Consider the following 24,871-nt stretch of genomic DNA (forward strand, 5'->3'; position numbering starts at 1 on the left):
AGTTATTACCCAGTTAATCTATTCAAACTAGGATAAGCTGATATAATTATAGCTCTCATAATCTAATCATTTCATTTTGCCTCTGAATATTCATGCATTAATATAGGAGCTTTTGGGGGACACCTCACATCCAACCATAGCAGTATACAAGTAATAAATTTATAACTACATTTTTCTTAATATAATACACAAATAATTCTTTCTACTTTTCCTTGATTTAAGGGATGGCCAGTTGTGATTATTTTGTCACATTTTGAAAGAATGCTTCTATAGTATTGTTAATTTTTCTATCACATATTATCTTTCAAAAATTTCTAGAAATACCAGAACTTTATATTCTCTAGATCTATATTGTTCAATACAGTTGCCACTAGCCATATGTGTTTATTTAAATTTAATAAAAATGCAATAAAAAGTACAACTCTTTAGGACAATCCATGAGCCACATTTCTAGTGCCGAATAGCCCATTAGACAACACAGATATAGAACATTTTTGTCATTGTGGCACAGCACTGCTTTAGATATTAGTTGTCTATCCTCTTGTGTTCTTTCCTGAAAAACCAAAGAGGATATATTTTCTGAGGTCATATAGATCCTACTCTCTTAATATTTGAGGGCTCTGAATATCTTATTTTGAGGATTCAGATAACTCTTTTTTATGTAACTTCTTAGTATCATTTCTGTTTTTTTAAAGTAAATACACTTTCACTTCCTGTAGGAAGACTGGATTACCATAATTTGTGAAGGTCCCAATCAACAGTAAAAGGAAGTCAAAGGAAGAATAGGCAAAATAGAAGTAGTTCTAACAGATATTATGTAGAGTAGTTACTGAGATTGTGAATAGTTGAGTTCTCAGGGGTTAACTAGTAACAGGAGTTTGACAGTCCCTTTTGTTAAGTATATTGTACTATTCAGGATCTGAGTTTTTCTTGTGGGAAAGGTAATAAACCACATTTTCCCCTAATAATACTTGTTATCTGCATTATATACTTTTAAAGCCATTTTGTCAATGTACAGTATATATACAATGGAGTTTTACTCAACTATAAAGAAGAATGAAATTATGGCATTTTCTGGTAAATGGATGGAAATGGAGAATATCATGCTAAATGAAATAAGCCAGTCTCAGAAAATCAAGGGTCAAATGTTTTCTCTCATATGTGGAAGTTAGAGCAAAATAAGGGAAAGAAGGAGGAGAGGATCAGATATCATAAAGATATAGGGAAGATCAGTAGAGTAGAAGATGGTATTGAAAGGGAGGGAGGAGGGACAAGAAAGGGGAGGAAATGCAGAATGAACTTAACAGAATTATGTGCACATATAAATATCCCATAAGGAATTTCACCTTTATGTTAAGTACAAAGAACAAATTAAAAATAAATAAATGAGTGAAAAGAGGATCATTAGAGTAGATGAAAGATATTAGGGGGAGAGAGGAGGGAAAAGAAAAGGTGGAGGAATGGGACTGAAATCAAATTCCATGCATGTATGATTTTGTCAAAATGAACTCAACTATATATATATAACTATAATGCTCAAACAAAATAAAGCCATTTTCTCATTTGGAATTTTCACCCTGTAAAGCAGGTAGCATTGGGGTTATCATCCCAATTTTCGTTGCAAAGCAAGCTGAATTTCAGTGTAGTTATTTGCATAAAGTCCTAAAGGAAAATCAGTCTGTAAAGGAAAATATAGTTGTTCAAATCAGATTAAAATTTTAACTTCGGATTCAGTGTCTTCCTTTTTTTAAAAAATTAATATTTTTGTGGATGTTGTTCTTGCTTTACTGCCTCAGACTGGTACAGGAAAATAGTGAAAGTTCTTTAGAAAATTCTGAGGCACTCTCAAAGAATTGCTGCAGTCTCATCTGGCCTTTAACCATGTGCTTTGGTCACCATAACAATATACTAAAGAATGAGTGGCCTAAGTAACACAAATTTATAGTCTAAAAGTTTTAGAGGCTGGAAATCCAAGATTAATATGCCAGCAAGATTGGTTTCTGTTGAGCCCCCTCTCCTTGGCGTGCAGATGGAACCTTCTTTGTGTCCTCATCGTGGTGTTTTTCTTGTGGTGGATTTTTGTTTGTTTGTTTTACCCTGTTAGATTTGGGTCCCACCCTTCTGAATTCATTGAACCTTAATTATCCCCTTAGAAGCCCTGTCTCCAAATACAGTCAAATTGGGGATTAGGGCTTCAACATATGAATGGCATTTTTAGTATTTTTTTATTTTATGGCATAACTTGGTTAGTTGGAAATAATGTTTATACTCAGTATTTGCATGGTACCAAATGTAGCAAATATCTGTATTTATTTTTGTGAATATAGAGTCTTAAGTTGTATCAGTGATACTTGCTATAAAGTAACTTCCAACCTTGAGATATTTTAATAGAAAAAAATATATATCAAATGTACTACTTTTCTTATACCCTCATCCAGTTTGTTAATATGTAAAGGTCTCAGTCAGGTTAATAACTATCCTCCTTCTTCTCCCCTCATCAACTTTGCAGATGGAGAAAATAACATACGGAGAAATTGGCTTGTCAGAAGTCAGAGCAAGATATTGGCGGATCCAGGGATAAATCCCAAACCTCATAACTCCTTAAGCAGTCTTTAGTTCATTGATTATGCAGCCTACTGGTAAGTTCTTTTATGCTATCGTAGAGGTAAGAGGGATTAAGAAACTGTATTAGCTTTCCATATATGTGCAAAAATATCTGAGAAAATCAGCTTAAAAGGAGAAAATACTTAGTTTGCTTCATGGTTTCAGAGGTTTCAGTCCATGGTCGTTAGGACCTGTCACTTTGGGTACATGGTAAAACTTTCAAACATCGTGATAGGAAGCATGTAGTAAAGCAAAGTTGCTTTTCGTAGCTGGGAAGCAAGGAGAAACAGAGGAAAGGAATGGAGTCCCAATATATTCTTCATGGGCATGATCCCAGTGACCTATTTCCTCTACCTAGGCCCTACCTCCTAAAGGTCCCAAAGGCTAATGTCCATTTCATGATTCAAAATGCATTCAGTCCATCTCCAACAGTCAGTAAAGTTTTAACAATTCCAACACTGCTGAAATGTCTTAATCTTCTCTGAGCTCAAAACATATTCTTAGCTGTGAACCCCCATAAAATAAAATAAAAAGTTACATACTTACAACATACAGTGATAAGACAAGCATATGGTAAAAGTTCCCATTCCAAAAAAGAAAGAATGGGGTAAAAAAAAAAAAAAAGGAATGGAACTAAAGCAGGACAAATCTAATAGGACAAACATAAAATCCTATAGCTCCATGACCAGCACACAGGGCACACAAAGGTACAATATAAGATCCAGAAAGCTTGAGCAGACCTGTCCCCTTTAGTCTTGCTGGCTGCAGCCCACATGGACTCAACGGTTTGGTTGACTCTGCTCTGTGTCTGAAGCTTTCCTTGGTAGATGCTCCACATTCCTGACATCTCTAATTTCCTGGGATCTCCAGTGCAACTTCAGTCTCATTCTCACGACTTCATTTATTTCCCTTTCAGGAGCTACTTGCAAGATCTCTGACCCTGCTATGCTCTGCCTGGCTTCCCACACTTTCCTTTGAATTCTCAGTGGAAACCTTCATAACCCAACCCTTGCATTCTCCTCACCTAAAAACCAGCATCATGCCAAGCATGGTGGTGCAGGCTGTAAGCCTCACTCAGGAGGCTAAGTCAGGAGCCAGCCTCAGCAAATTAGTGAGGCCCTAAGCAACTTAGTGAGACCCAGTTTCTAAATAAAATATAAAAAGGGCTGGGATGTGGCTCAGTGTTTAAGCATTTCTGGGTTCAATCCCTGGTACCAAAACAAAACAAAATAAAAACCAGCATCTCCTGGATAACACTAAGGTCTGCCTCCAGGAACTGGGTCTGTTTGGACCACAGCTGCAGCCACCTCTGTGTGCTTGGATAATTGAACAAGGGGAAATTAATCCAAGAAACAATTCCTTATGTAGCCCTATGGGGAAAAAAAAATGTGCCTGGGGGAGGTTCTCTTCTCAAGCAGGTCTTTTAAATAAGTTTCTACTCTACACTCTTGAGTCTAGGATGGGTGAGTTACTGATAATTCCTGTAATGCCTTCAAGGCAACTTTCTTATTTTCCTGGTGCAGAGTGTTTGGATTCTTCTCCTTCCCTCTCTCCTCCTTCCCCATTGTCCTTAAGGGACAAGGTCTTTCGATGTTGCCCAAGCTAGGCCCCAGCAATCTTCCCACCTTAACCTCCCAAGTAACTGGGCCAGTAGGTATGCCAAGCTTAGCTTTTTAAAATGGAACTAATAACTTTAGCAACCACACCCACCTTAGCCAAAACTTTGCATGCACTTCTCTGGCTGAACAAATTTCAAAAAATTTTTTGCTCAGGCGATTCTCCTGGATCGGCTCTGGTCAACTGGAGGGTCTCACCCAAGAGTGAATCGCAATAAAGCCTTGTTCAGCTGCTTTTAAAAAAAAAAAAATTTTTTTTTCTCAGCCAGCACAGTGGCGCATGCCTATAATCTCAGCTACTTGGGAATCTGAGGCAGGAGGATCACAAGTTTGAGGCCAGTCTCAGCAATTTAAATGAGACTTTGTCTTAAAATGAAATTTAAAAAAAATAAAAATAAAGGACTGGGAATATAGCTCAGTGATACAACACCCTTGGGTTTAATTCCTAGTAACAACAACAAGAACAAAAATTCCCATCTGTTTTTTACTTTTTTTTTTTTGGAGGGACTTTATTTCAAAAAGACACTTGTCAATATTCAGTATCAAAACAGTTGGACTATTGTTTGTCTTTCTCCCAACTGGCCCCAAAGAGACCACAACAAAGGAGAATACATTTTAAGCCAGTAAGCTGCAGGATGTACACCTAACAGACCTCACGAAACCTCACCTAAAAAAGTGGGGATTGGGCTGGGAAAGAAACGTTGAAAGATCAGCACACTGCCAGCCCAGACTGCAGGACTCTCACAGCCAGACGAGGTGGCCAGGTACCCCACCCCAAAGATGCAGTTTCACAATAATATAAAATTTTAAAAGTTGTGTACATAAGCTATTCAAGATTCTCCAACACTGACTGATACAAAGCACAATGAGATGGCACTTTTAGATACAGCAGCTTCAGACCCAGAAAAGGGTGATGAGATGAGTTCATATGGCTAAATCAGTGGCCAAAACATAATTTTCTTTCTTTCTTTCTTTCTTTTTTTTTCTTTCAAGCAAGCAGGAGAGCAATTAAGTGGTCACGCAAGATTAAGGGGCCCATGATCCATTCTGTGAACACTTGGAAAGTGGGTAGAGATGGGAGAAAAATTTGCTCTCAGGGCTAAGAATATGGCTCAGTGGTAGAGCATTTGCCAAACAAGCACGAGGCCCTGGGTTCAATCCCCAGCACCAGAAAAACAAAAAGTCTCAGAGGTCTCATCATGTTAATTTGGTCATTTCTGATGAAAAAAAGTAAAAAATAAGAATACAGTTGTCTAAAGATACCTTAAAGCTAAAAATGAAACAAAACCTGAATAGCAAGGTTTTTGTTTTTTGGCGAACTCCTCTTGGGATCACCTTTCTGGTTTGGCTGGTACTTTGCACAGAGCAATGAGGTTTGCCATAGTAGAGTCTTTCCCTGGGCTCTGTTTGGCTCTCAGTAAGGCAGGCCCATTCCTCTTTTCCTCCTCTATGGAGAGGGCAATAGGGACTAGGCTGGAAAGTTACCTTCCAAAAGTGAGAAGGGAATTAGATTGCTGCTTCAGAGCTATGAAATTATTTGTAATGTTTTACAAATGGTTACTATAACAACAAAAAAAGTAATTACAAAATGTGTACATCACAACATGCTTTTAAAGACACTTTGCGTTGTACTCACATTCCCTTAAATGCTGTTCCCAAAGGTGCTCAGCCTCTAGCCCAGCTGGAATCTCTGGGAAGAAGCAGACACAGTTTGGTGAAAAAGACAAGGGGGTAGGGGGTCGAGGGGGTGTTGAAAGGAGAAAGCAGCCTTCCAGTTAAAGATCAGCCCTCAGTTTCAAGGTCAGCTTCGGGCTGGCTGGCCTCAGGCGGAGTCAGGGTCAGAGGGAGGAGCAGTAGCAGGGCAGGACTGGGGAGCCCTACATCTCATTCAGGTCAAGCAGAGTCTGGTCCAGCATCCTTTGTGTACAGAGGTGCTCCTCTTTGGTGCATTTCAGCTTATCTTCCAAATCATCAATTGTCTTTTCCAGTTTGGCTACCGATCTCTCGGAAAACTCAGTGCGGGTCTCTGCCTCCTTGAGTTTATCAGTGAGAATCTTTATTTCTTCCTCATATTTGTCTTCTTTTTGAGAGTACTTTTCTTCAGCAGCATTCAGACACTTCAGATTCTGGTCCATCAGTCTGATCTGCTCATCCATCTCTCGGCAACGGGACTCTGCCAGCTCAGCTGGTTCCTCTGTGCGTTCCAAGTCTCCTTCAATAATCACTAACTTACGAGCCACCTCTTCATACTTCCTATCTGCTTCTTCTGCAATGTGCTTAGCTTCTTTGATTTGGATTTCCTGGAGTTCCATCTTTTCTTCATCTTTTAGGGCCCGGTTTTCAATAACCTTCATACCTCTCTCACTCTCATCAGCAGCTTTTTCTGCTTCCTCCAGCTTTTGCAGGGCAGTAGCAAGGCGCTCCTGAGCATGGTTCAGCTCCTCTTCAACCAGTTGGATCCTTCAGTTCAAGGAGGCTACCTCAGCCTCAGCCTGTTCCCGGGCCCGCCTTTCTCCCTCAACTTCCCGCTGGAGAATGCTCAGCCCTCTCCTTGGTATCATCTGCTTGTTGCTGCTGAACCTGGATCTTGCGCTTCACTGCCTCAACAGTGGTGATCCCGGCCATGGTGCCCACCCATCGGCTTCTCTTATCTGCCTTCTGCCTCCTCTCGGTGCTGCAGCCGCTTCTCTGTTTTTTACTTTTGATTTTCATTAAACCTGTCTGAAAGCAGCCAGCAATACTCATGATATACCATGACTGCTATTTTGCTTTGAAATTTCCACCTTCAGATTTATTAGTCCATACCTTTAAACTCAGCCTTACATAAAATTACAGGACATAGGCAAAATGTTTACCACAGTGTAACACATATGGCCTCTAGTCCAATTTAATTCCCAACAGATTCCTTACGTACATCTGAAAGCTTATAAGCACACGTCTTTTACTCCCTGCATTCCCATCAGCATTCTCTTCTGAGTTCTTACCAGAATCTCCCTTGAAGCTCTACTTATAGTATTCTAGGCTTTTTCTGGCCCACTTCTCTGGAGTTTTCCAAATTCCTCCTGCAGCCCAATTCTGTGGGCTTCTGAACCACATGGTCAGGTATAGTCACAGCAATGACCCCACTCTCAGTACTATTTTTCTGTGTTTGTCAACTTTGTGTCACTATGACAAAATACCTAAGAAAAATCAGCTTAAAAAGAGGAAAGATTTTTTTTTTGACTCATGGTTTCAGAGGTTTCAGTCTGTGGTTGCTTAGCCCTGTCACTTTGGGCCCATAACAACGTTTTCTAGTTTATTGTGCCTTACCCTTTCTTATGCCTTACTCAGGACTTATAATTTGGGTGATTTGTCTTCTTTGGGATTAAGTCACATTTGCCCTTCTGCTTCACACTAAAATCATGCTATTTTCTCAAAAGCCTATCCTACCTTTATTCCTGAAATAGTTGGGAGTCTTAGTTATTAGGAAGATGGAACAACCGAGCCACATGAAAAAAATATTTAATCAGTATATTCTGTCCTCTGTTCCTCACCTCCCCTCTTTGCCCATTGTTGGTTCTTATTGTAACTCTGCTTTCTCCATTTTAGTAAAAACTATGGCCACTAATGTTGACCACTTCCTCCTTCTCTTATCCACCCATATATCTTATTCCCTAGCTTCACTGAATTGTAATTGTCCAACATGGTACTGCCCAAGAGCAATTAATGCAAACCACATATATAATTTAATTTTTTATAATAGCCACATTAAAAAAGGTAAAAATAAGCAAAATTAATTTAGAAATGTATTTTATTTATATATCTAAAATACTATTTTGATATGTAACCAGTACAAAAATATATACTGCAAAAATCTTTGAAATCTGGTTTCTGTTTTACAGCATATCTTAAATCAGATACCAAGTTTTATCAAAAATATTTGATCTATATTTAGATTACAAGAAATTTACAGTTGAAAAAGTAGATCTACTCAAAAAAAAAAAAAAAAAAAAAAGGTGGGTTAGGCTTAGGATCCCAGGTGGGGGTGGGGGGGTGAACTCAGACCTACTCTGGACCTGGGTCCCTTGCAAGTCAGTGAGGGCAGATCTGGACTGGGCCTGAGCTCTCCTAATAGTCTGCCAGTTGGAAGGGGTGAAGGGAGCTGGGCTCTGGTGGGTGTCTGCCAATGGCAGGATGGACCCAGGCCTACTGTGAGCCTGGGTCCCGTCTAGGCCAGCATGGGCAGATCTCTTAACATCTTTTGTCCTATGTCAGCTTTATTTTCAAGATTATATACTTTGTCTTTGTTGCCTGAAACTCTATCTTCTAAGTGTTCTAATCTGTTGCTGATGATTTTGGTTGACTTTTTATTTTGGTTTATTAATTCCTTCATTTCAAGGGTTTCTGATTAATTCTTTTTCAGAATCTTTATTTCCTTAGTGAAGTAATTTTTTACTTCTTGTGTTTTCTCTCTGATTTCACTCCTTACATCCTGCGTCTTTTACTTCATAGATCAGTTTAATTATGAACTTTCTAAATTCCTTCTGTGGCTGTTATGGTTTGGATGTGCGGTGTTCCCCAAAAGCTCACGTGTGAGACAATGCAAGAAGGTGCAGAGCAAAAATGATTGGATTGTAAGAGTCTTAACCCACTCAGTGAATTAATCACCTTATGGGATTAATTGAGTAGTAACTGAAGGCAGGTGGGTTGTGGCTGGAGGAAGTGGGACATTGGGTGTGGCTTTGGGGTACATATTTGTATCTGGCAAGTGGAGATCTCTCTGCTTTCTGATCATCATGTGAGCCACTTCCCTCTGCCACACTCTTTAGCCATGATGATTTGCCTCACCTTACGCCCTGAGGAATGGAGATGGCTTTCTATGGACTAAGATCTCTGAAACTCTAATACCTCAAATAAACTTTTCCTCCTCTAAAATTGTTTTGGTCCTCCTCTAAATTTGTTTTGGTCAGATCTTTTAGTCACAGCATCAAAAATGCTGACCAAAACAGAGGCATTTCATCTGCTGTAGTGTCAATGGAACCAGGCTCTAAGGTCTCTATGACCCATATTCCCCGGGATAAAACACTGTCCTTGCCTGATTTTTCTCCTGTTCTCCTAGGCATACTCTGGGTCATGCCAACAGGCATCTACCAGGTCTGTTTTTCAGACCCAGCTCAGATTTCCCAGGTCTAGGCTCCTAAACTTGCTCCTCACAGCTGCCACAGCCTCATGGCAAGGTAGCTCTTGCTTCAGCTCTCTGTAGACAACCGGAAGACAGTAGGCGTCTTTCCTATAGGAGGATATAGTGTAGCACACCCTCTGGATCCGTCAACAGTGTCCTTGATCTCTGATTTCTCTGTACCAGATGCCACAATGCCACCTACAATGCATGTTTCCTTAGTCCCCCTCCCTGCTTTGCTCACAGTGGTCAGTTCTGGCAGCCACTGACAGTGGTGGTGGGCTTCCTTCTTTATTTTAATATATCCCAAGCTGTTCTGAGTGTTCAGAATTGAATCCCAGGAAAATCCCACTTTCATCTATCTCACTGAGAAGCTATTTATCCACTTTCTTGGTCTCCCACCATGGAGCAGCTTGGAAAGCAACCGCCTCTACTCTGCCATCTTCTCTCCTTATGAATGTGATTTCAGTAAGGAAGTAGCAAAGACTTTAGAGTTGTTTTGAAAACATTGAGTTGGAAATGAGATTTAAATGTCAAACTGAACAATATAGAATAGGAAGTGCTCTTTCATTCATTTAATTGATTCTGATATGTAAGATATAAAGGAAAATATCAATTAATACAGGTTTATGAATAGTTAATAAGATAAACACATGTGCTTAATCAAACATAAATATATACACATGGGATATAGATTCATTGCTACTACCTCAGCTCCCATAATATTATTTGTTACTTAGAGAACAAGAATCCCAAAGTTTAATAGAATCTTAGAAGTTTTTTTTTTTTTCCAACCCATAAATTCCCTCTCAGCTTAGGAAAGTTTACACATTTGATGATGAGTGGTCACCCAGCCTTTCTGCTTCCACAGGAAAGTTCATTGCCAGAAAGTCTCTGACATCTGCTTCCCTGCAATAAATGCTTTTTCAAATACCTCCAATCAAAAGATGACGTTTTGTGAAACCCCTGGTAAGAACCCCAGTAGAATGCAGTTTTTGTTCAGTGATATATATGCAGTATCTAGAATCATGACTGACAAATACCAGATAAGTATTTATTAAATGAATGAATCTTCCTAAGCAGGATTCACATTGTTGCTTCAATTCCATTTTTCATTGTGGATTTACTCCCTTTTTGGACCATTATTATATATCTTTCATTGCTTTTTCCTGCACTACATCTTCCCCTCCATGACACTATTAAACTTACTGAGCCCCAGATTTCTCATTTTCAAAAAGATATTGATAATACCTGAGGTGATAGATATGAAAATGACTGGCTCTGGCCTGCTATAATGTTAGATTTTAGTTAAATCTGAAATGGAATCAGTACAGCAACCTCTGAGCTTTTACCTTACCCTGACATCCATGAATGAAAATTTCATTTTTAAGATTAATTTTTAAAATTATAACAAAACATACATAACAAAGTTTACCATTTTAATTTTTTTAGTGCTGGAAATTGAGCCCTGTGCCTCACACATAGATAAACACTCTGCTACTAAGGTATATCACCAGCTCTCCATTTTAACTAATTTTTAAGTGTACAGTTCCGTGGCATTTCTGGTCAGAAAATTCAAAAAAACATTTACTTATGGAACCATCAGTCCCATCTATCTATAGATCATTTTTTTTATTTTGCAAAACATAAAACTCTACCCATTAAATAATAGTAATTTCATTTTTAATATTAACCTAGCATGATTGAAATAGTAAATTTGTTGTAAAAAATTAAGATAAAGCTAAATATGAATGACTTTTATATCATCTGCAGTTTTAGATGCTCTGTTTTTTGTTATTCTTAGTTAACATAAATAACTGCTATCCAACGTTAGTGGTTTCTTTAGTTAAGTACCATTCTCTATATTACAATAGTTTTGATGAGAGCATCATTGAAATATTGACTTATTCATATGTATAACTTTTCTCTCACTCATAACTGTTTCTGAATTTGGTAAAAAGATTTTTTAAAAAGTGCTTTCTGTGTGTCAAGTTCCAGGAATACATACTGGCTTAGTAAGTATTTAGATGTAGCATTCTGTGATAGGCATAAAGGTACAAGGTTGAGCTAATACTTTTCTTAGAAGCATTACCAGAAAATTTTTACAAAGTAACATTTGTCCTAGATCTTGAGGAATAAACAGAAATATCTGGAAGAGAGAAGTAGGAATATGGTTATATGTTTGGTCACAGTATAGGGTATGATCCTTAAAGACTTTTTGTTGTTGTTGTTGTTTTTGGTACTGGGGATTGAATTCAGGGGCAGTCAACCACTGAGCCACAACCCCAGCCTTATTTTGGGTTTTATTCAGAGATAGAATCTCACTGAGTTGCTTAGTGTCTCACTATTGCTGAGGCTGGCTTTGAACTTGCAATCCTCCTGCTTTAGCCTCCTGAGCTGCTGGGATTACAGTTGTGCAACACTGTGCCCAGCCCCTTAGGACTTTTAAATGGAGTAGTGACATATTTTATCTTATCTGTATTTTAGAAAAATAATGTTGATTTGTATGTAGAAAAGACACAAGAATAAAGTAACTGTTTTTATTGAGTAAAGGAAGTGATAATGAAATCTAAATTCAAAATTTGGTAAAGAGTTTTTAAAAAGTGCTTTCTGTTTGTCAAGTTCAAGAATATATACATAAGCTCAGAGGTTGCTGTACTGATTCCATCCAGGAGATGGGAGAGAGGAGCTGGTCACTTTAGAGGTAGAACTGGCAGAATTGGATAACCAATTGATTTGAGAACCAAAAGCAATGAAAAGCAGACAATTAAGAAGAATTTCAGATTTCTGACTTGTTATTGCTAACTGGGAAAGGGACTACCAGAGAAGAAAGACATTGCTTGTGTAAGAGGAATAAATTTGATTATTAAATAGTATCATACATGTCATACTACATTAAACTACATATCACAGTATACTCTGAAACATGGCCATTATTCTTAGAATGCTTTAAAATTTTTTAAATAAGTGGTTTCTTTTATTATGTGTGAAATTCTATCAGCTGCTGTTTTCTCATTTAAGAACTGATACAAGAGAAAACAACTACATTACAAAATGTACACTGTTTAAATACTTCCTGATACACGGAGTAATTTGTGGCAGTATTTAAACAATGTACATTTTGTAATGTAGCTGTTTTCTCCTTTTCTTCTTTGGGCACTGCTTTCCAGGTTCCTCTAGTTTGTGTGAGGAATTAAAAATACTTGTTGGGCTAGGGCTGAAGCTCAGCTACATCTGATTAATTTCTATAATTAGAAATTATAAAGGGGATCCAGTACTACCACCCCGTATATTTATTTGCTGTGTTTACTTCCATTTTTTTTTTAGTGATAATTTCTAAGAAGTGTATTCATTTGTTAGGGCTGCCATAACAAAGACCACAAGTTGATGGTTTGTTTAAATGACACTAATTTATTTTCTCATAATTCTGGAGTCCAGAAGTCCAAGATCAAGGTGTCAGCAGGGTTTCCTCTGAGGCCTCTTGTTCTTAAGGTATAGATGGCCATATTTTCCCTCTGTCTTTATGCCATCTTTTCTCTGGCCCTGTCCAATTTTTTTTTTCTATAAGGATATCAGTCATATTGAATTAGGGCCCACCTCAGTGACCTCATTTTAACTTAACTACCTCTTCAAAGATCTTTTCTCCAAATACACACTCTGAGGTACTGGGGAGTGGGGACTTCAATATGAAATTTGGGAGGGCACAGTTCACCTACATGGGTGCTCTTTGTTTTTAGTTTTTTTTTTTTTTTTTTTTTTTGTATAATTGTGATATTTTATGAATGTAACTTTTATTCCCTTGTTTTACCTAATAACATTATAATTTAACATTTTCCCATTTATTCTTTAGCCTTTGTAAAAGTTTAACAGTTTCAAAATATTTTTCCAAGTGGTTACACAGCTGAATCTGAATCAATCTTCTGTTCTGAATGCTTATGTGTTCCCTCTTTTCTGTTACTATAAGCAGTTCTAAAGCTTTTTAATTATAACATTCTTGTCTCTATTTGTATTATTTCCTAAAATACAATCTCAAAAGTGATGACTTAGTTAAAAACTGTTAGTGGAAACTGCTAAATTCAGAAGTAGTGAATCTTGTGTTTTCTTTCTACGTGACTCTTTTCTCTCTTCCTGCAGTAATAAACTGGAATGATGTTAGAAAATACAAATATGGTCACCTATCAGAGTCTGCATCCCAATATCAAGGTAAGAAAAAAGCCATATAGCATGAAAAAGTTTTGTTTGACATTTTTTACCATAAAACATTTGTTCTTAGAAGTCTGAGTTTATAAATAACTCACTTTTTAAAGAAAAAGCAAATATTGTCATTATTAAGGTGTCTATAAAAAGTAACATTTTATTCTGAGCTGAAAATCTGGAAACATACATTTCTTATAAATAATCCCAATTATATTTAGAGCTTTAGGCACTGTTGCTCAGTCCCTCCAGGTTTTCATAGTTTTTATTAGTTTAGTCTCTAGAGAAAGGCAAAGTTTAGTGTACTGCCGCAGCTACTAACTAAGAAAACTCAGTATCTTTTAAAATGAAGTAATCAGATAAACAAACTTTCAAACCCCTATTTTACTCCAGAATTGCACCTTTCTACCATTTCAGTATGTTTATCATGATGACCTATGCTATAACATTTTTTTGTTTAATAGAAACTGGTGACATCCTGGAGCTAGGTAAGATATTTTTCTTGTTTATGCTAAATAAAGGGAATTACTAAACCTGGGATAAGATTGTAATCAGTTTTACTCTACTAGGAAGATACTTCTACATGTCTCCATCTCATAATCCAATGAACTCTGTGCTCACCTGCCTAATGTAATTTATCTCAGTGCCACATCAAGTCCTACTTTTCAGGAGGTCACAGACAAAGCTAACAAAAAGGAAGGGGGTGTGGCTGATTATGTAGACTATAGGAGGAAAGGAAACTAAGCCCCACTGGAAGTAACTTCTTAATGCACTGCAACTAGAACTAAACAAAGTTCCACTGTCATAAACCAAAGTTTGGTGGGATTTGCCCAAAAGAAATTAATTATAAATTGAACTGAAATTAAGCCTAAAGATTTTCTAAGTGTATGAACTAAATTAAAACTAAAATATTAAAATGTTATCAGGTAACAAGTCAGATTGATAACTTCTTTTGGTTTTTATCACTGTATAGTATACTTCAGGATTAGGATTTGAGGAATAAAACTAATACCAATATTTCTCAATCAGCTTTAGGGTTTTTACATAAACATTAATATTAATGTCTTAGAATCCTTTAAAATCTTTTTACGTATTACCTTAATGTTGGTATCCTGATACCTTTATGAAATTTTTGTTCAATTTTGTGTGTGTGTGTGTGTGTGTGTGTGTGTGTGTGGTGCTGGGGATTGAACCCAGGGCCTTGTGCATGCAAAGCAAGCATTCTTCCAACTAACTGAGCTATATCCCAGCCCCCGTTCAGGTATTTTGGTATATTTTGTTACTGTAATTACATGTGTTCAGCCTGTTATTGTCTATTTGCTTTTTCTTGCCTTTTGTTCCTATAACATGATACTTCCCATTGCCCACTGACACACAGCATAACATAAAGTAGAACACTAAGAGTCAGAACCTCCTGGGTGTGTTGAGAGCCAGCTCTGCCACTTAGTTACTCTTAAATCCTTAGTTTTCTGATTTGTAAAATGGGGTTAATTCCATTCTGCCTACTTCACACGTTGTAAAGAAGATGGCATGAACTAAATCATGCAAAAATCCTTTAAAACTTTCAGATACTAATACTGTAGAGGATTGTTTTGACTTTCATTCTGTTCAACGATTTTACTAGACTTTAAGTCAGATCTTCTGACATTCAAAAGTGAAGCTGAAGAAATTAATGAAATTAAAATATGCAGGTAAAAGTACCCGGCACTTTATAAAGAAATGATACTTATTTTTATTGCTCCTTAAAACCTTCTTCAAGATTTCTAAGATGCCAATAAATAGTGGGAAAATGCTCAGACATAGGAATCAGGCAGGACTTGGTTCAAATTCCCGTTCCCCACTTATCAGTTTAGTAACTTTAGGCAAATTATTTAATATTTTTGAGCCCATTTTCTTATCTTTATAATGAGCACAAAACCTGCTTTTCAGGCTTTAGTGAACATGGGAGATGCTGTGCTAGTCTGGCATGCCAAGGGAAGACAGTGATAGCTCCTGCTAGTTTTGTTGCTCATATAAGTAATAATTGTAGTTCAATGACAGCTTTAGGCATGTAAACAATCTATTTATTGAGAGGGAATTATGAAACATGGATGCTCAATTCACATAAAATATATCAGTTGACAAATGATGTTAAAATTTGAAAGTATAGTTTTCCTCATGAGAGTACTGGTTAGCACAGGCATAGCGCTATCTTTGACATGACTTAATACTACATATTTTATTTTTTTTTTACATCAGGCAGAGAGAACAGCCCCAAATATCAAACAAATAAAATTTAGTAGATCTGTGGAACTTCAGTGTTGGAAATGCTGCTCTGGCCCAGCATTTCAAATTTGACATTTTGAATTTCTTATAAAATGTCTTATCTTGAACTATACAAGTTGCAGGGGACTTATAGCCTCCTCAGGTAGATTGCTTCATATTAGATAGATATTGGGCAAAAATTTCTTTCTTTGTAATTTATATTAGTCACATTCTAACTTTTAGGGCTGTATGAAACAGGTTTAGCCTATTTTTTATTTACTGGTCTCTTGATTATTAGAAAGCAGTTGTAGGATCTAGTTTGTCACTGCTGCTCTGCCATTTTCCTGGTTTAAGCCACTATCATCTCACACATATATTATTAATGGCATAGCTTCCTAACTAGTCTTCCAGCCTCCATACCCTTCTTTCCAGTCCATTGTTCACCCTGCAGCCAGAATGACTGCACCCCAAGCCCTTCATCACTTTTGCTTCTCATTAACATTGTGTGGGAGGCATTCATATCTGAACAGTCTTCTATCTACAACTGCTTTCTTAGACTACTTTTTCTTTAAACTTTACCCAGTAAACATACCAAAAAATCCAGTTTGTAGAACTCCTTTTGCTCACCTCCAAGCCTTTATACATGCTTTCATTTTCCTGTCTAAAACAAAGTTTCCTTTCTCTTTGGCTTCTGCTTATCTTTTTACACTGTTGCTTAGGATCCTAAAGATGACTTCCTCTGCACGTTTCCACAAACCCTCCAGGTGCTCCTATAATACCCACCACCTCTCTAGGTGTAGCCCTTACCATAGCATATTATAGTGGATTGTTTGGCTTCTGTGTTTCACTAGACCAAAGCTTTTCAAGGGACAAGGACAACATTTTGATCATGATTATGTCTCCAGCACAATACTGTTGATATTTGATAACTACATGGATGAGAAAATGGCTCTGAGACTTTTTTTTCTCATGCTAAGTAGTCATGAACTATTCCTTCAGTTGATCCTCGGGTGACTCTTTGCCACAGGTCACCATTTCAACTCTGCTTTGCTGTATCTGTCTCAAAGTAACTCCCAGATGAAATTTAATATCCCACATGTGATTTTACTAGTCCAGTCAAGATTAGGACTATTACTTCTGTGCTGCTTTTCTTTTCATTCATTCAAAAACTTTCACTAAATCTTTATCATTAAGTTTCAAACACTGTTTTATACAGTTTTAAGATTTTAAAAATGAATAAATATATTTCCTATCCATAAAGAGCTCACATAAATAATTATAATGATAGGATGTGATGACAGTAGAGGCATAAACAAGATATTATAGAAAATATGGAAATTGTAGGATTTGTTCTTGGAATATAAGAAAAGTCAGAGGTTTTGCAAAGAAAGTAACATTTTTACTAAGTGTCATTCAATGGGTAGAGGCGACATGGCAGACATAAGAGGCAAATAAAGCCAAAAGTTGTTTAAGGAAACTCTTAAGTCATATTGTGATTCTGTATCTATGAAGCCTCCCAAATCCAAATCTTTTTCATTTCAGGATACCTGCCTGAACCTTATAAAAAGTTTTTAATTTCTTCTCTCTATTAATTTCTTCTTTATTAAATAAAAATAAAGTGACTTTCTTTTTCATCCTTTTTCAAAGAAGAAACCACATGGAAATGTTAGTGGAGCAATATCATAGTTGAACATATTTTTTACCCAATATTCTCCAACCTTTGAGACATTTGATGAAAGACTGTACATATTAAATCACTCTGATTCTTGTGTGCATGTTCTTTTAAAACTAAAACTAGCTGGCAGAAACATGTAATAATGAAAAGTGTTGCATTGATACTAGAAGCTGAGTTTCTACTTGAAACCTTTCTTTTTCAATCAGGGTATTTGATGAGCTCTTGACTTTTAGTTAGGATGTTGTCTCATATGTTTAAAAGGTTACTAATGATATAATTCAGTTTCTATTATTTGTTTTCAGAATTTTTGGGGGGGATTGGTGTTTTATTTTGAAGTGATCCATTAAAAATATCAAGCTATTAATTTTAAAGGGTTCTGAGCAATGTTTTGAGAATGAATGACTGTGTATCTTATAGCTTTAGACATTTTTAAATAGCTGGTTTTTATTAATGTTAGGTATGCCACAATTTATAAATCATCTGAAAAGTGCCAAGAAGACATAGCATTGAAGGTATGACTTATGAAAAAGACTTGCTGTAGCAGATATTTAAATTGGTTATGAAATGATGTGAAGCTGAGTGCTTCTCATGATGGAATAGACAGGCTAATTAGAGGAACAGAATAGAGTCCAGAAATAGATCTAAGAATACATAAGAAATTAATATAAGATCAAGGTGGCATTTCAAATAAGTAGGAAGAAGATGATTTATTCAGTAGATGATATTGGAGCACATTTATTGAATATGTGTAAAAAGGGAAAGCTAGAGCCTTTTCTCATTCATTTCATAAAATAAATTCCAAATAGATCAAATACTAAAAAAAAATGAAACCAGAGAAATCATAGAAACATGGGCTAATATTTTTTATAACATTGAAGTGAGGAAACTATGGTATGAAAACCAAGAATCCATAAAAGAACAGACTGAGAAACTTAAAGGCAAACCCTACCAAACTGAGACATACATCTTCAGTATAAGGGCAGACAGAGGATTAATAGTCTTCGTTGACAAAGACCCCTTAGAATCTGTGAGAAAATAAAAAATTAACTCGGGAGAAAAATAACAAAATAAAATGTAAACTAGATGATAACTGTAAAAACAAGAGCTTTAACTTTATTAATCAAAAAACTATAAATAAAAGATAAATAGGACTTTTTTCATTGATAATATTTATCAAAATTATAAAGATTATGCCCACACACAAGAATGGGGTCCTAATTAGAAAAAGATATAGCCTATGCTTGTATAATTTTATGAAAATGGATTCTACTATCATATATACCAAAGAAGAACCAGTTAAATTAATTTAAGTAAAGAAAACATTAGCTTTTCCTTAAAAAAAAAAAAAAAAAACAGTTTAGGAAGGTGTGGGAAATACACTCTCATGCAGTTCTGATGAGAATAGAAATTTGTATAATCTTTCCAGAGACTATTTGGCAACATGTATTATATCAAAATTTAAAATATTCATATTCTTTGTTCATTAATCCGACTCTGGAATTTGTCCTAAGAAGATAATCTGAAAAGTATTCAAAGAGTATACACTTAATGAAATAATAGTATTTAACAAAATTTGTTGTTAAGTTATATAAATTACGGTATATATGAACAGTGGAATATCATTTAAACAGTAATTTTGGAGTAGGATTTTTTATCTAAAAATGTTGATTTTCCTTATTGCTCTCAGGCATTTGCATTCTACACTTATGTGGAACAAAGTAGAGATCTTCTAGAAGAATGTGACCAGAATGCCAACTAACAAACATCTTGTTTATTATCTTTCTTCCCCATTAGAGTGTAAGCTCCACATGGACAGAGACTTGCTCTATTGCTCTTGGCCATATATTCTCAGTGCTTAGAGCTAGGGTTAGCATACAGTAGGTGTTTGATAAATATTTGTTGAATGAAGAAATATTAGAAAAGAGGATTCAAGCATCCAACTAGGTGAACTCCTGTGCTTTACATTTTACAGGCTTCTTATGTCATTTGTAAGAAATTGTCCCTTCATGGTACAGGCCCTATTTTCCTAATGATAAATGTCATTGTAGTGTGGTATGTGTTAGAATTTAGAAAACAATTTCATAAGCATTATTCAGTGATATAAATAAGACGACTGGCTTTTTCTTATCTGTAATGTCTCAGCTTAGAGAGTTCCTCTGTAGAGCATATGTCCATAACTTCACTAAGATATCTCCTAGTTCATCCCATTGCCTCATTTTATTCCTTTCAAATACTTATTATCTTATTTATTTATGTGTTAATGGTGTCTCATTATATAATAGAATATAAATTCCATGAGGGCAGGGACCCCAAGCTATACTGCCTCACTCATGGCGGATGTTCAACAAACATCTATTGAATAAATTATTGAAAATGATCAAGTGATAATGTTGAATGCCTTGAATTATAATGTTAGAATAATTGAAAACACTCAAATTATGTGTGTTCACAAAGCATTATACAAAATTAGTTAATATTTATTTTCACAATGATCTCAGACCTCAAGTATGGAACAAATTTCCCTGTACTACATTCTCAAGGCAATCTGTATTACCTCATTAACTTAAATTTGTCTTAATTGTAACAGAATATTTGTTATTACTTTTTTACTATATCTGCTTATCTCTCGGCTGAAAGCTCTATAAATTTAGGAACTTTATCCATCTTGTTCCCATAAGATTTAACACTGTTCTTTGTACTTGGAAGGAATTTAAATATTATTAAGTGAAAAATGTATGTACAATCATACGAGATAGGTATTATCTTTGTTTTTCAGATAAGTAAAGTGAGGTGTGGAAGGATTAAGTAATTTCCCCCAAGATTGTTAGCTATAGAAACAAGACTTAAACCAATATCTTCTGACTTCAAATATCACATTCTTTCAGCTACACCAATAGTTTCTATACACAGGTTTTAATTAGAATTACCTAATGAGCCTTTCAAAATACAAGTTCTCATGCCACACTTGAACCCTATTCATTGAGAACTTCTGAAGACAGGGTCCTGAACTTTGTTCAAGTGAGTGAAAAAAATCTATGATTATGGTTTTGGTATCAATTGTTTAGACCATGGATTAGCAAACTATTGTTTGGGGCCAAATCCAGCCCACTGCCTATTTTTGTCAGTAAAGTTTTAATAGAACATAGCCATGCTCATTCATTTACATATTGCTTATGGCTACTATTGCACACAATAGCATAGTAGTTGTGACATAGATTATATGACCTGCAAAGCATAAAATTTTTATTATTTTGTTTTCACCAACTCCTGGTTTATATCTTGCTCTCTATAATATAGTGCTTGCAAATATTTGTGGTAGGCATTGGTAGTAAGTGTTTTCAAGTATTCTTATTGAGTTAATAAGAACTATCTTAATTTGCAGTTTACCTGATGTTTTACTTAGCTTTCTTGCCTCTGTGACCAAAAGACCTGACCAGAATAATTAAAGGAGGAAAAGTTTTGTTTGGGGCTCATGGTTTCAGAGCTCTCAGTCCACAGATGGCCAACTCCATTGTTCTGGGCCCAAGATGAGGCAAAATATCATGGCAGACGAATATGGTGGAGGAAGGCAGTTCAGGACATGAACACCAAGAAGCAGAAAGAGAGTTTCCTTTACCACAGACAAAATATAAACCCTAAATACAAGCCCCCAGTGACCTACTGCCTCCAGCTACAATTATCACCCAGTTAATCCATTCAAGTGGATTAATGCATTGATTAGGTTAAGGCTCTCATAAGCCAATCTTTTCACCTCTGTACTTTCTTCGCATTGTTTCAACACATGAGATTTGGGGAGACACTTAATATCTAAACCATAACATCTGACTAAGGGACTAAGCTTGAGAAGTCAAGTATAAGAAAAATATCAGTCTAGTTATGGTTTAAGCCATCAATCATCATAGTGGATAGACTGCTTTTAATAAAGAGATTCTTTTTCATTTAGTTTCTAATAGGGTGTTTTCAAAGTGGTGTAATGTCTGAGGTTTCTGGCTTGTATACTGATAGCACAAGAATTGATTCCATGTGCTATCGGTAATAGAGAACTATAATTAATATTCTAATTATTGTGGTATCACTAATGATGTGGTAATTCTTAAAACGAAAGTCTCTTGGGTTCTTCTAGTCAGAATTTAAGCCAATATAAGCAATTAACCAGAATTCATCAAAAATCTAGGCATGTGTTGCCCAGTTCATTAGCTCTTAGCCACATGTAGGTATTTAAATTAAAATTATTTAAAATCAAATAAAATTTAAAACTCAGTTTCTTACCCATAGTAACTACATTTTAACTGTTCAGAAGTTACATGTATCTATTGCTAATTTACTAGACAGCACAGATACAGAACATTTCTCTCAGCACAGAAAGTTATATTGGACATGCTGCTCTAAATAAAAGAGCTTAAGAGTTTCAATTCAGTGAAATTCAATACATACTATTTAATTTAATTTTTAATTTATAAGGATAGAATAATTATTTGTATGATTTCTTTTTCTAATAGTGAACAGTTATGACATGTATTCAGTTCTTGATTTAGGACCCTCTCAGCTAAGAGCAAATTCTTTATTAAATTCTGATAACCTCTTTAAATCTTAACTTCAGGAAATATCAACTTATTTACCCATGGACTATGTCTGGTCATGATGATTAATCATTGACTAATTCATGAAATGTTTCAGAACTGACTGATTTCTGGCCAAATCTATTTGGCTTAGTTAAGGATGATGGTGGGAAAGGAACCAATTTTAAACAGAAGCTATAAAATCAATAGAGTGTAAAGTCTTGGCATCTTCTTTGGAGTGCTTTAGTTTTCATCATTCAGTGACTCGTTTTTATTCCCAGCATCTAGTGCTTTTTGCATGGCCCAAAGGGGCCCTGTGCTGCTCCACTACAGAGGAAACTTCAAGAAATGCTGGTTTGCTACAGTGTTTTAGCTTGTGAGAGTCTCTGGGACCTTCCCTGCTCCATCATGGGGTCACCTCTAGGTGGGTATTAGGAGGAGATTGGTAATTGGTTTAACCTTTAAATAAATAACTTGGTAATCTTTTTTGGTCCAGTGAAATCTGTATTTAATAGCCTGTCCCTTACCATGTTTTTCTGACCCCAGCATGATGTCACCTTAAAGATTATTTCTCTAGGATAGTGTTCTTTAAACTTTGAAAGACATATTCTTATTTACTGTCATCATAAATGCTTCCCAGGTCCTACTTTCTCTAGATTACCAGACCTTTGTCATTTTGTACCTCAAAGCAATACAGCTGTGACTGGGATGGGAGTGGGATAGGGATAGGTGAGAGAAAGCCAGTTTAAAGAGTGAGGACTCAAGTATCATCTCACTCCTCTGGCTTCCCCTCCCCTCAAATCCTTTCACCTCATGTCTCCAGATGCCTTTCTTTCATATTCTTTCTAAGCCAAGAAGGTAGAATCCAACCACATTGGGTGTTAAAATCTGTCATTGGCTGTAATAAAGGGCCACTGCAGGAATCAGATTGTTCAGAAGGAATCTCCCCACTCCCTTTCTGTTTCTTCTGTTCTGTTTTCCATGAGCTTCCTGGGCACTTCTTTAAGATAGTTGAGTATCTTGCTTTGGAATTTTGGATTACTTTAGAGACTAACATGGAGAACACTTTGGGTTATCTTGAAACCATGATTTTATTAAAACATTAATCTAATAAATGATCCATTCATGTCAACTAAATCCTTCTCCCTAATACTCCTTGTAGCCCAAACAGGAAAAAAAAAATTCTTTATGCTCAAATGAAGTCTGCAAGTGGCTTAATGTTTAGCATAGATTATATCCCAAAAGCATTTTTTAGGAAGTTGACTGTGATAGAGATTTCTATTTCCTTTACAGGTCATTTTACCTGGGACAAATACCTAAAAGAAACATGTTCAGTCCCAGCGCCTGTCCATTGCTTCAAGCAGGTAATTAATTCTCAACATCATTAGTAGGTGGGAGGCAGGTAGTTTGCTTTTGTTTTTCTTTTCTGGTTCCTAAATAAACAAAACTCGAGGCAGAAGCCCTTTGACCGTTCACCTGAGGTCCCCAGAGTAAACTAGTATGGGAGGACCACAACTCAAGAAGTAAAATTTGGTCACTATGAGTTTTAGCAGTAGACATTTTCCCCAACTTCATCCCAAGTAACACCCTTTCCTTCTTCTTCACCTCCTTGAGGACATTCTGTGTTACTGAAAAAATTTGTTATTTTTTACTGTAGCTTTCAATTCAGACAGATAAGAAGGAGACTTACAGCCCTTAGACAGTTCTTGAAAGAGGACCAGTATTCCTTTCTCTGTACTCAATAACTTTGTCACAATCTTATCTTCCTTTAAGAATGTTGACACCGAGTCCCACTGGGAAACATTCGGGAACTGATAAGAGGTCATCCAGAGCTTCCGCCATAGAATTAAATGCTGGAGAAAGCGCACATGTGATGTTGAGTGTGTCAGTATGGATAAAGTTGATAGATGAAAAGGTGTACTTATGCTAAACAGATCTTAACATCAGGAAGTTATTTACGTCTGTCTTTCTTTAGCACTCAATGGTTATTTTCCTCTGTCAACATTTCACTTTTAAATTTGAGTTTTATTTTCTAAGTGAAAATATAAATTTAGGACCTGCTTATTTAAAATAATAGGGGCTGAATTCTTATTTTTACCTGAAACATTTTCTTAAAGTCATATTGTAAACAATAGTTTTCAAGTCACTGAAGAAAGGGCAATAAACAGTGATCTTTGAAAGATGGACAACACATGAATTGAGCCCTGTGTGATATCCCAGCTTATTGTGTTAAGAGAGTTTCCAGATCATGGCTCAAGAAGAGGAGCCCAGGTTGATACAGCAGATTTCTTAATTTGAGGAGATGGAACTGGGAGTGAAGGAACAGCAAATTGTCTAGAATTTGCAGATCAAAGTACCCAAGAAGAGAGAGCTTCACAGGAAGAAAACTACAAAAATCTACAGAGAGTCCTTTTCAACTACTCAGGAAAGTTCTACTGTCCAGTACATATATATGAGGAAACTACTTAAAGTCAAAGGAAAACCTATCTGACAGAATTAGAAGGAATAGAGCCTAACAGGACTTGGAATCATTTCTCTTTTTTTAATATTTTTTTTTAGTTGTAGTTGGACACAATATCTTTATTTATTTATATGTGGTGTTGTCCAGTGCCTTACAAGTGCGAGGCAGACGCTTTACCAATGAGCTACAGCCCCAGCCCTGGAATCATTTCTGATTCCATCTACTCTACTGGAAAAAAATTTCTTAATTCATTGGGTATTGAGTTAGAATGCCCAGGAAATCTTGCTTAGTAGCAATTGTGTTGATAATGAGCCATAGCCTGAGCACTGTTGCAGACTTGCCTAATAAATTATAAAATTA

The 24,871-nt window shown here is 36.1% G+C and overlaps 1 protein-coding gene and 1 pseudogene across 21 annotated transcripts in view; one reads left to right on the forward strand and one right to left on the reverse strand.

The window, feature by feature from the left end:
• Nucleotides 1-24,871, forward strand: part of LOC124110154 (polycomb protein SCMH1) — a 199,287-nt gene that overhangs the window by 41,945 nt on the left and 132,471 nt on the right. For 9 of the 21 annotated variants that reach the window (XM_058570844.1, XM_046469286.2, XM_058570842.1 and 6 more), the window contains exons 2-6: nt 2,510-2,639; nt 10,250-10,347; nt 13,513-13,581; nt 14,037-14,060; nt 23,344-23,414. In XM_058570844.1, coding sequence (XP_058426827.1) covers nt 10,326-10,347; nt 13,513-13,581; nt 14,037-14,060; nt 23,344-23,414 — 186 coding nt within the window. In that variant the 5' untranslated portion in view covers nt 2,510-2,639; nt 10,250-10,325. Of the gene's footprint in view, nt 1-2,509; nt 2,640-10,249; nt 10,348-13,512; nt 13,582-14,036; nt 14,061-22,331; nt 22,475-23,343; nt 23,415-24,871 lie in introns of those variants that run through there. The other 12 variants (XM_046469287.2, XM_058570837.1, XM_058570840.1 and 9 more) reach the window with 10 other exon arrangements.
• Nucleotides 5,203-6,845, reverse strand: LOC124110158 (tropomyosin alpha-3 chain-like; annotated as a pseudogene).

Source organism: Marmota monax, unplaced genomic scaffold, assembly GCF_021218885.2.
Source record: "Marmota monax isolate L192 unplaced genomic scaffold, Marmota_monax_Labrador192_F-V1.1 WCK01_AAM20220418_F8-fsc00008, whole genome shotgun sequence".
Taxonomy (NCBI): domain Eukaryota; kingdom Metazoa; phylum Chordata; class Mammalia; order Rodentia; family Sciuridae; genus Marmota; species Marmota monax.